This window comes from Plodia interpunctella, chromosome 17 (assembly GCF_027563975.2).
Source record: "Plodia interpunctella isolate USDA-ARS_2022_Savannah chromosome 17, ilPloInte3.2, whole genome shotgun sequence".
In the NCBI taxonomy this organism is placed as follows: Eukaryota; Metazoa; Arthropoda; class Insecta; order Lepidoptera; family Pyralidae; genus Plodia; species Plodia interpunctella.
Genome location: NC_071310.1, coordinates 2394640 through 2406803, shown reverse-complemented (window position 1 = coordinate 2406803; position 12164 = coordinate 2394640). Strand labels below are relative to the sequence as shown.

The following is a 12164-nucleotide window of genomic DNA, read 5'->3' as shown; positions in this document are numbered from 1 at the left end:
AAACTGGTCAAAGAAAACAAAGCATAATATATAACTGGGCATATCATTTAATATCTATATTTTTTACACTTTCTGTGACCATAGATAGTAGTTCTGTGAACTTGTGCACACTATGTACATCAACCTGCAAGCTCTCAGCCATGTGGCCATAGGAGACTACATCTACGTTGACTTGTAGCCTGATCTTGTCTCCGTCTGTGATGATGTTGGTACTGCTGCTTTGATATGACATCTTGTCTCGTATCTGCTTCAGTCTTCTAAGAGAGTCTTCAGTTTTCTGAACAGAGGTCAGTACATCCTCGACGTATTTGTAATATCTGCAAAGAACCCATCAACACATTCATAAAACAGCTGCTTTTGCAGGGTCTAGGAATGCATATTATGATAACGTTATGCAAATAAAGAACCTAATCAAATTTATTCATGAAATAATTGAAACTATTTTTCCTTATCACCCATTTTATCGTAAGAGTACACCATGTAAGTACATACGTGAACAGAAGGCTATTATAACGGTTTCAATTTACTTTTATGATCAATGAATGCCGAGAAGCAATTTATTCTATGTCATAGATTTATAAACATAAACAAGTAAAATAATACTTACGAAATAGTCAAAACATTAAATAGTGATTGATATAAATCTATCAAAAAAGCATTGTCCAACCTCTTCGACGCGTCTTCGTTAAATTCATGTATGGAGTTGGACACAACGTCAATATATCCACAAGGCTTGGATGGTACACTCCTGTTGGTCTTTCTGTACAATCTTGGAATATCGCTGACTTGTTTCAACTGCACTTTGTAATATTCTGACATTTCATTGACAATACAATTCTTTATTTTATCATTAGTTGCTTTCAACACATTTTCGGATTGGATCAAGCTGGGTCTTAGAAGATCTATAGCTTTGGTACTAATTTTCGCTTCTACAAGAAGTAGAAACTGAGGCAATCTTTGCAGTAAGGCTTGTAAGTCTGCATAGATACTAATACTGTTATCTATTAAAATCTTATTTACACTTGTTGGTTCAATCTTGGAAGATAACCCATCCCCCTGGAAAATAATAATGAACATTTACATTAAATTATACTACTATATTTTTTTAATTTCTATCAGATTGAAGGGAATAAAGAACCTTTAAACACAATCCGAGATGGCATGTAAGATTCTAATAAGAATTTACATATTAAAAAAAATCTTTTATTTTGTAGCAAGAGTAACTACTTCTTTTTAGACAATTGGTTGAAATTACCCATGGCATCAGCGCGCGCTGGCGTCCCCAACCCCATTAGAGCACAACTTTACTTGCCGTCTGTACTACAGATGAAAAGTAAGTAAGAAGTGATAGAAAATGAAATGGGTTTGGTTCTTGTCATAGATGTAGAATATACTCATGTCAAATGCACTGGTGCAACCAGGAAACTACAACTTTGCTGTAGTCTTATTAGTCTGTCTGTCAGTCTGTCTGTCAGTCAGGCAGTCTGTAATATAACTATATTTTGAAATGAAAAGAAAATTACCTGCATACAAAATTCACTAGCCCAGTGTGCATATCTCGACAGTAATTGTAACGAGAGCTTCCAAAATTTGTGCGCAATGGCCTCTATATACACTCCATCGCTCCAGCAATCTTGCAGGGCCTTCCAGCATGCCTGCGTCTCTTTCAGAATGAAACCATTGCCGTTTTCAACTGATGGGCTACTGTGCAATGTTGATTCATAAGTTCCTGAAATAATAGTCATATTATTGCTATTTTAATTTTAAGTAGAGTAGCTTTTGTTTTTTTCTATTTATCTATTATGGTCAGTTTCGAAGCAGTTTTAAATAAATATATTTCCTTCAGTACTTGTAATAATTAGTAAGATAATGATACATGAAATTATAATTAAGCAAAAAACAAATAGTTACCAGCAATTTCCTGAAACCGTATCTGAAAATAAACTGGCAGATTCCACCTCCTTTGAAAGCTTTTATATTCAGCTGTCTCATGCAATAATCTCACAGTTTCCTTATCAATACAATACCCTTCCAGCTTCTTGACAAATTGCATGCTTTCATTGTATCTCTGGTAAAATATTTGAGGGTTGCCAGGAGCAAAAATAGAAGCTAAGTTCACCTCAAGTCTAGACTCCACTTCGCACCAAAAGCAGTTCACTAAAAATCTATATTTTTTCACAAGAAATGTCAACTTGGAATGTTCTGTTGTTGTGAGAAATAGCTTGAGTTTTGTGTCTAATAAAGACAAGATTTTATTGTAGATTCCTTCAAGGCCATCAGCACTTCTCTGGAGGGATGATTCACTGATGATATCCTGAAGCAGCGGTGCCACTGCTTGCTTTCTTATAAGTGTTTCAGTTTCAGGAATGAGGTCAAGCGATGTAAGTGTTACTAATATCTTGAGTAAGTTATCTGCATCATTTCCATTCCAAAATTGAAAAAGTAAATCATTTAGAGATTGTACCAGTTTGCTGCCAACATTGTTAAACTTATTTTTTTGTTCTGACTTCATCAAGCTGTCACACTTGGCTATGCTGAACTTCAGTTGGTTGTACTGCATGGCAGCTCGGTCTGTCAATGCTACCTGTTCTTGAACTTTCTTTTCTGAAATGTTTTGAAGTATAATCTCCAAAGTTTTTATGCAATTAACAGTTTGGCTATAATATTTGAGGAGTTGCTTCTTTTTTTGAAGACCATGTCTCTGATTTAACCACATCGAGAGCTCCTTCATGGCATCTTCTAAACATTGTTTGACACTCTGTAATGTAACATCAAATTAGAATAAATTTTATTCAAAATTAGATTGGAAGGCAAGTACAGTCCCAACTAGAAGCACAAAGTACAGGTACATTTCACATAGGTAGTGAAATAATGACTACATAGGATTATCTACTACACAAGATACACTGTTATCATTGATATACTCACCAAAAGTTCTTCATTCAGTTGTCCAAGGGGCACTTGTATCTTGTCGATCGCCTTATCAAAGCCGATGAGTGTGGCACATAAATTGACAAAATTCGCATAATCCTTGTTTATAAGTTCTATCATGGCCAGTCTAAGTACTTTCAAGTACATTCCCAGGTCGTCCCGCATAGTCTCCAAGGAAGCCACATTTTGATGCTCAGCCAAAAAGTTGTCGACAGAAAAATTTGTCTGGAAGAATTAGGTATAAATGTGTAACTCTAAAAAGCGAGAATTATCATTATAAAGAAAGAAACTTGGAAATAATACCTTGACAAAATCATTCCTATCGAAGCACAGTCCCCGCGGGGCTGGTGGTAGAGTAAACTCCACAGAATCTTTGTCCATGATAGCTGTTATTTAGCACTGGATTATGAAGGCACCATTATTGAGAGGAATCGTTTTATAAGTATTTTATGTCTATTATTTAGATCGCACCCTTCCGTCGGCGATCATTTTGACAACACTGATGTTAACTCTGACAACCGACACGTCAGAAATCATCTGTCAAATAGCACGTTCGGATTTTAGTAGTATTGTAATCGAAACATTTTTGTTTGGAAATAAAATTAATGAAATATGAAAATGGCGCATTTGTTGAATATGTTATATCTTTAGCTGCTACTTCCAAGTTTCTAATAAGTATTTAAGTTATCTATATGTTTGTAACTAATGTCTACTTGAACCATACCGTACGCGTACGATCGTGATAAACCCACTTTTCATTTTTCCGAACGGAATGAAGCCTAACGTTCGAAATTTCCCCGCAAATCTGTGTTTCCCCGAATCAAAACGGAAAAAACCTAATGATAAGTTGTTTATCATTAAGTTTATTCTGTTTTGACTTAGATAAGTGCCGATCGAAGACGCCTACATCTTGTCTCGGACCACGGCCGTCACGTTAGGTTTCAGATCAAATTGTTGCCAGCACACAACAGTATAAAATTATATTTATTGTAAATTAATTAAAAGTTTTAATTTCAATGTACAGTGCATTTTGCTATTTTTCTTCTGTGTTGATGATAAATCAACGCTCTATATATTGTGTGGTGTGGTGCTACATAAATATATTCTTGCCGGAATCGAGCCACTTCGATAGCTTCATCGGAAGCTGCCATTAAGTCAACCCGAGTACATGTATTTTTGGACACTCGGGACAGGCGAGGAGATGAGCCATCGATTGTGGGGATTTTGCTATTAAAATTCGAATTTTGTTTGGTACACGTTTTTTTGAAAAAAATACTACATTCGAACTAAATCCGTTTGGGCACGTTGTTTTACTCGACATCTGTAGGCAAAGAGGATATAATCACTATACCTACTGTAGATAGACACTTTTTGTTAACTACTTATTATTTATTATTCAAAACTCTGCATGTTTTATTATTAATTTTCAATTTACAATAGATAATATAGGTAAAAATAATTAAATGTTGAGACGAGTTAGTGGGTAAATACTTATTATAAACAGATAAGTGCCTCATTATGCTAAATGGACTATTATAGCCAGTTAGTACTGATTTTAATCCAATTAGATTATTAGTACGACGTTGTTTTCAATCAATTTTACATAATGAGATAAATAGAAGACAAAATTGACTACTGAATTATTACTTAGTTTAGTCGATAAATTTACCTACATTCTCACAGAACCAGACAATCTGTGCTGCTTAAATTTTCCCATCTACACGTACTAGAAATAAAAAAAGCCTGTAACAATGTTTGATTGCAAAGATCTTTTTCTAGATCGAGCGAGATTAGTCATGAGATTCATGGGCGTGTGGCTGCCGCCCATAAAAGAGTCTATTATAAGCAAAGCTTATAGATATTTCATGGTTGTTTTCCAGTACCTATTCCTCATCTTTCAAGTGATCTACATCGTCCAGGTGTGGGGCGACTTGGAGGCAGTTTCTCAAGCTTGTTATCTGCTGTTCACACAAGCTTGTCTTTGCTTCAAAATTACTGTTTATCTCATAAACGATGGGATGCTCAGGGATCTGCTGCAACAGATGAACTCTGATGTTTTTCAACCCCAATCCCCGGAACATAAGAGGTAGGGTAGGACCTAACTGTCTTATTACCTACGACTTAAGGGCAAATGTCTTACAATTTAGAAAATTAGGAGTAACTAAGCATCACATTCAGCACGAAAACTTAGAATATTTTTCTTTAAGACTAGTAGGTCAATGTATTTAGGGTTTAAATTTTTTAGGATTTTAAATTTGCGAGCTACAAGTATCAAGAGGCTGCTGTTCGTCTTCATGATCAGCTCGCAGCTCACGTGCGGCTTGTGGGCTTTGAAACCGATGTTCGACGACGCCGGCAAGAATTTTCCTTTTAATATGTGGTAGGTTCAGGGCAGTGTTATGTTATCCTGGTACTAATGCTCCTAGGGTAGGTGAAGTCCAGGACTTGACGAGAGGATAGAATTATACAGATAACGTATTACATTTTATCCTTAACGACAGAGACAAGGGCGGCGAAATTAAAGAAAAAACGCCTAAAGGTGCTAGCCCGTCGCCTATACGAAGAATCTCCATATTTCCCTTTCTCTTTATTGACTTTTACGTGTGGGGAGAATAACTGGCATATTCCATGTTTTATTTCGCTCCTTGACTATCATGGAATATCTAACTATTAAACAATTATCTGGCCATAACAAAATCATTAACGAAAATACAAAAAGGGCCTGAAATTTTGCATCTATCAGAGAAGTTTTAAATGTCTTCTTTAATTTTTTAAAAGTACGTCCATGTTTTTTTTAAATATTCTTATTTTTTGACGTTTCAGCGACCTTACAGTTTTTATATGTTTGCCTTTGTGTCCATAGCGTGAAACAAATAAATTCATTTACATCTGCAGGATGCCCGTGTCTCCCAAGTCGTCCCCGCAATACGAGATCGGTTATGCTTTCCAATTTATAACGATCTGCATCAGTGCATACATGTATTTCGGCGTGGACAGTGTCACGTTAAACACAATCATCTTTGGCTGCGCGCAGATTGAAATCGTCAAAGATAAAATAATGCACGTAAGTCTGATTTGCGATGAAATTTTCTTTTTATTAAATATTTATTACACTAACATATAATATACATTATTTATTTATGTACATAGCAGTCTTGATGTATGTAATTTTTTATTATATTAAATTATATTTAAGACAAAAAATTAAAACTAATTAAAAATAACAAACTATTCAAAAATAAGGATAAGAATTATATAGGTACATAGACTATAAAATTTTAAGAGGTCATTAAAAAATATCCTTTAACTACAAGTTTAAGTGAAGCGTTGCACTTGCGACGATGTTCCGGAATCGTGAGTGCGATTGCCAACAAAAAATAATTTTGATTATAAACTATTTTTCAATAATAAAATCAAAACTTGGGCGAGGCTTTTGCCCAGTCGTGGGATTTGCTAGAAAAAAAAAAATCATATGAATATTACTGTACTTATTTATTTACTTATCATCGACAGGTGGAGTCTTTACACCACAAAATGGAACCAGAGGAACGTACAGAAGTAATGTCGAGAAACCGTAAAATTCTGGTCGAATGCGTTAATCATCACCAGGCTATCGTAACGTAGGAATCAATTTTTATTTACAAAATGTATTTGATTGAATCACTATAGTTAATTAATGGTTAATGTACAATAATAAACGATTGTATAATGTGATGGACACAAACACAGAAACGGACACAACACTCTCGGACCCGCTGATAAAATATTTGTGATCATAGGTACAAATATTTACCCGCGCTGGGAGTCGATCCCAGGACCAAATAGGTAGTTGATCTTCATCGCATTTTATTTGTTTTGTCACAATTTGTTCTGCTAATGTTAAATCGTAATTGAATCTCAATGCTTTTTCAATTGTAGTATTTTGTACATCAGTTTAAACACTCTTTAAACCATTAAGAGTTGAGACACGATCGAGACGAGACCGATGCCGGCTGTAAAATTGTTCTATCCATTTTTTAAACATGTAGTTTTAAACAGTCGAGTAAAGCAAATTACACCATTCAGCCAATTAATGCACCATTTAATGCAGATTCACCCAAAAAGTCGAAGACGCGTACCATACCAACTTACTATTTCAACTGACGGGAAGCGTTGGGATATTCTGCATGTCCGCTTTGCGTTTGCTGGTGGTTAGCTGGAAGAGTATGCAGTTCGCCTCCATGATCAGCTACCTTTTTGTGATGTGCACACAGCTGTTCGTATTTTGCTGGTGCGGGAATGAGCTCACCTGTCAGGTATACAATTAAAATATTTTTTTTTGCCTCAAAATTATACAACATATTGCTGAAGACTGGGGCTTAGCTAAATGTGAGCGTAGGGTATGGTAGGTTACAATTATCCGTATTTATCCGAGGAAAATAATTCGCTATGCTAAATCGCATGAATTTGCCCCATTGCCTTCGCGCCGGATTCTATACATCATATGTCAATGAAATATTATTTTTCAGAGTGAAGACCTCCACACGGTCATGTACAAGTGCATGTGGTATGAGCAGGACGTGCGTTTCAAAAGGGACCTTTGCTTCGCCATGATGCGCATGAGTCGACCCATGCTCCTTCGGGCCGGACACTACATCACGCTGTCGTTTCAAACTTATATCGCTGTAAGTACAGAGAGGAATGCTTCAGAAGTTCAGATCTGGTTTGTGTTTCCCCTTGTTCGTGCTATATACTCGTGCTTTCCGTAATTATTCGGAAACTATTATTGGGCACAATATTTTGTATCCCTTGTATCAAAATGTGTGAGAAGACAAGTGGAGAAAATATTTAAATTTATATTATATTATTGTAACTTTGTTTTAATATTTCAGGTACTTCGGATGTCCTACTCATATTTTGCAGTTTTGAATCAAGCACATAAATAAATAAATAGATTTTAATAAATACCTACCAGGCAGCACTTAAATTCCATACTCCACAGATAATTATCAAACTTTGCTGCGAAATTTTACTATAATTATAAGTTAGCAAGCAGCGAAGGGAAATTAACACAAACTTATAATTGTTCACAAAACACACAGCTTTTCCTGTAATTATTTTGACACTATATAATTCTGAAGAAAGAATATCCGTCACATTTAGGAATAGTCTATAATATATATAACGTAGTCTGCTAGCGCTAAACCTCACTTAGGCTCCAATTAAAGTAGCCTCAAGATCTACACTTACTTCGATAACAATGTTATCGAATAACGTAGATCTTTTCTTAAAACCACACATGCAATTCCTTAAATACCTAGGACTAGACATAGGGATGACTACAAAACCGAACAAACTTTACGATTTATACCAAATTTTCGCATTGTGTCTTCAATACAGCATACCCATTTTTATTCTGGTATACTTGGGGATAGTTTGGGGCGACCTGGATGCCATGTCAATGGGGTTATATGTGCTGTTCACGCAAGCTTCGACTTGTCTGAAGATGACGGCATTAGTTGTCAAGAGGAAGTCCGTTGTGGAATTGTTGAAGATGATGAACAACCATGAGTTTGTTGCACAAACTGATGATCAGCATAAGTGAGTATAAAAATGAAATTAATTGAGTAAACTAGAGAAAGGCAAGGCATATGATAGATAATACGACGAGAGAGAAAGAATATATTAAATTAGAAATAGAGCAACGAAAATCTATACCTACTTAGCATTTTTGACATCTTCATCACATAAGTAAGTCATAAGCACGGGCCATTCAGGTCATATTATGAGGCAGTTTTCACATATTAAGGTGTACCTAACTAGGTTCCTAATACTGACAGGACGATACAGCATTGAACCTAGTACGCTCCCTTGCGGAACTCCGAACATATAGACTTGAGAGAAAAGTGCCATTATGTTCTTTTGGAAAGATGGTAGAACCGGTAGATGGTAATACGGAAGGATAATTAAGATTTTAATTAGTTACAAGATTGAAGTAATAAATTATGTTTTTTTTAGGATCCTCTCGGTTCAATATCGTAAAATGCGGCGATTATATTTATTTCTTCTAACAGTGGTGACCTTCAACTGTCTAGAATGGGCTGTGATTCCGTTACTGAATAGCCAGGGGCCTAGAGCGTATCCTTTTGTCATGTGGTATGTATATAGATTTTGTGCAAAATGTAAATTTTGCAAAAAGAAATGTCCCCTTCTCTGACATAAGCGGGCATTACTAGAACCGGGCGAAACAAGAAGTGGTCAAAAACAAAATTAGTCAGAAGAGGACGTCGCAACAAGTTATCACAGACCGCCTAAACGGAAAAATAATCGTCCAACTCGCCACAGGAAGGAAACGCGCCCAAAACACTGACAGTGTGAAATGGAAAGACAACGTCCAACAACACGCCAACGACAACGCCCAAAACACTGACAGTGGAATGGGAAAAAGATTTCATACAATTCCAGGATGCCAGGCAACATAGACAAGTCACCAGACTATGAATTGGGATATTTGTATCAACTGGGATTCGCGTTCATGGGTGCGTACTCCTTCATGACCACCGACGCTCTCTCCATTACGATGATCAGCTTCGCCTGCGCCCAGCTTGATATTATTAAGGACAAAATACAAAAGGTATACCTTACCGTAGGTATATAAAGTATTCAGTATGTTCTTCTTCCTTAGGTCGGTTCGGAAGGTCGGCTTCCTTAGCTAAGAACATACTGAATACTTATTATAACTTCTTCTTCATAGTCGTATTCCTCATGGCTGAGGGTCGTGGTTATTACGTGGAATAAAACACACACAATAACTTTCTTGGCATTACTAATGGAGTTGTTTGCCAATAAGAATCAACCAGTGTGCAGGTTTCCTCACGATGTTATCCTTCACCGAAAGCAAGTGGTGGTCGATAACTTTTTCTTTCACGACTCTATTATTACCTAATCTATCACACTGAAACAAGCTATGTTTGTTCGACGGCTACCTTAAATATTTCGTTTATGCTGTTGACTTCTTAATAAAAGTTGTTTCAAAATTTTAGTTTTTAACAATGGTTAAGTTTATTTTTTATTATCTTTTAAATGGATTTCCAAACTACCTACTTAGTTTTAACTACGAACATTTAAAGTAGGTACTTACGTACTTTAAATAGGTATTCGTATAACGATCCAGCAGCATTGTAACAGACTATGAATTATCATAATGGTCTTAAAATTATACGTACTTTATCTAAAAAAATATATTTGTTTATTTTCTGATCTTGTTATTTGCCCTAGTTATTGTTTTCAGATACAAAGTATAGGTAGCCTAAGTGTATCTCAACAAGCCCATAAGGATATCTGCAAAGAAAACAACACGACATTGATTCAGTGTCTCGCCCAACATCAAGCTATTATTAAGTAAGTATTTAAAAGTATATGTAAATAACAGTAGATCCACACAACATAAATCTTAATGTTATAGACAAATTATGGACGTATTTATCCTTACAGAATAATAAAACGAAATCCTCTGCCACGTCTGTCTGTTCGCGACAAAGTCAAAAACCGCATGGATTTTCATGCAGTTTTCACCAATAGATAGTGTAATTACTGAGGAACGTTTAGGTAAACCTATAATTTATTATGGTTTTACCCGAACGTACCTATAGTCGGGACGGTCCACTTATAGTTACTTATAAAGCCAATAGTTACAAGGCGGTTCAGCAATCTCTTCCAGTAATATTAATACCAGCCATTTCTTTCAGCTAAATACATTCTTTTGTTGTTATTTCGTTCATTATGAAGGTTTGAATTTCGTTAATGGTGCTGATGTCATATTTAATTTAAACTTTCAAATTTACTATTGTTTCAGTTCAGTCATTTACTATTCTGTACAGTTAATCATTAGTAAAAATAAATTCATTGTTTTTACAGATTCATCTTATATTTGGAGAACTTTTTTAACGTGACAATATTTTTTCAAATGTCCGGTTCGGCCGCTATAGTCTGTATAATAGCCTTCAGAATCAGTGTTGTAAGTATATTGCAATTGCAAGTACTTGAGTATATTATAAAATAATGAATCTTCAAGTTCGATTAAAAATTCATGTCCTTCTGGCGAGCATAACGGGGACCAATCTGTTTAAAATGAGTTTCTTTCGGCATTTCGTCTCAGTAGTGATGTCTAGTAGTTTTTAGCTTTGACAAATATTATTATAGTAGGTACAAACCCAAGCTCGTATTAAAAATATTTTTCGTCTAAAGGGCTTTTGTTGCATTCTACAAGGTAACTATTTCTGAGTGCACCAGGAGGTCATGCTTATCCTAAATAATTGTCACAATAAGGCATTTCTGTGGGAACAGAAGCGACGTGGATATTTTTAGCTCTGTAGGATACTAGTTGAAATTTAACATGCAAGATTCGATTACAATAAGACGGAACAATTGAAAGTATAAGTAAGTTTTTAATAACAATTGGAACTTCTCATACAAAATACAAATCTGTGCAAAATTGGTGCAGGAATGGCCGCTATGATTTTAAACTTTCAATTACATTTATTGTTAAATTATTTGTACTAACATACCTAGTCTAGTCTTTAGTCTATACGCAATACTAACCAACTATAGTCTCTGTTACTTAAAAGAATTTATTCGTTCATTCATTGAAATCTACATTTGTATAAGATGCTTTGTTTTTTTTGTTTCGATACAGGAACCACCAAACACCTTCCAGTTCTACTCGTCTGTCAACTATATGCTGAGTATGCTAGCGCAATTATACTTCTACTGCTGGAGCGGAAACGAGTTGACCACTAGGGTATGGTTTTAGGATAGGCTCATTATTCTTAATGTCAAAATGTGTTTGTCCTTCTTTCACGTTGAAATTGAACGTTGCAATTTGAACTAAAATGTCGGCTTACTGTCTAGGTGTTTAATCTACTTTTCACTTCGATTGCGAGATAAATTTAATTGACAACAATATTATAAAAAAGCGTAAAATTAGCGAAAAATAATTTATATGCATGCCTGTATTTCAGAGCCAAGAATTACGCGACGAACTGTACCAATGCCCGTGGTATGAGCAGGACAGACTATTTCGAAGACGGTTCAGCTTCGCCATGGAGTGCATGAAAAAACCCATCGTTTTGAAAGCAGGTCATTTTATTACACTATCTCGACCTACTTTTGTCGCGGTAAGTATGTAGTAGAAGAAAAATATTATACTTTTTTTTCTTTGTATAGACTTTAATATATACTAGACTTTAATGGCA

General features: G+C 35.4%; 2 protein-coding genes across 2 annotated transcripts in view; one reads left to right on the top strand and one right to left on the bottom strand.

Annotated features, from left to right (window-relative positions):
- Window positions 1–24: 24 nt before the first annotated feature.
- On the bottom strand, window positions 25–3466 carry Cog2 (Component of oligomeric golgi complex 2). The gene is made up of 6 exons (XM_053757654.2): window positions 3235–3466; window positions 2929–3156; window positions 1912–2758; window positions 1524–1729; window positions 608–1056; window positions 25–317 (listed from the first exon to the last, which is right to left on the bottom strand). The coding sequence occupies exons 1-6, from the start codon at window positions 3310–3312 to the stop codon at window positions 44–46; spliced, it is 2082 nt and encodes a 693-aa protein (XP_053613629.1). The 5' UTR covers window positions 3313–3466; the 3' UTR covers window positions 25–43.
- Window positions 3467–4633: 1167 nt separating this feature from the next.
- The window catches only part of LOC128676922 (uncharacterized), a 9000-nt gene continuing 1469 nt past the window's right edge, over window positions 4634–12164 (top strand). The window contains exons 1-14 of the mRNA XM_064436519.1: window positions 4634–5017; window positions 5177–5311; window positions 5827–5995; window positions 6445–6551; window positions 7022–7226; window positions 7440–7595; window positions 7803–7844; window positions 8126–8511; window positions 8929–9066; window positions 9376–9544; window positions 10202–10311; window positions 10828–10927; window positions 11606–11710; window positions 11931–12086. Of these exons, the coding sequence (XP_064292589.1) occupies window positions 4683–5017; window positions 5177–5311; window positions 5827–5995; window positions 6445–6551; window positions 7022–7226; window positions 7440–7595; window positions 7803–7844; window positions 8126–8511; window positions 8929–9066; window positions 9376–9544; window positions 10202–10311; window positions 10828–10927; window positions 11606–11710; window positions 11931–12086 (2313 nt within the window). The 5' untranslated portion in view covers window positions 4634–4682. The remainder of the gene's footprint in view (window positions 5018–5176; window positions 5312–5826; window positions 5996–6444; window positions 6552–7021; window positions 7227–7439; window positions 7596–7802; window positions 7845–8125; window positions 8512–8928; window positions 9067–9375; window positions 9545–10201; window positions 10312–10827; window positions 10928–11605; window positions 11711–11930; window positions 12087–12164) is intronic.

What these genes read in the sequence shown, in the direction of transcription:
- Cog2 (XM_053757654.2), bottom strand. Translation starts at nt 3,312, where the DNA reads ATGGACAAAGATTCTGTGGAGTTTACTCTACCACCAGCCCCGCGGGGA. An exon ending in ACGGTTTCAGGAAATTGCTG is followed by an intron (nt 1,730 to 1,911) that starts GTAACTATTTGT and finishes CTATTATTTCAG; the next exon opens with GAACTTATGAATCAACATTG. An exon ending in CTAGTGAATTTTGTATGCAG is followed by an intron (nt 1,057 to 1,523) that starts GTAATTTTCTTT and finishes ATTATTTTCCAG; the next exon opens with GGGGATGGGTTATCTTCCAA.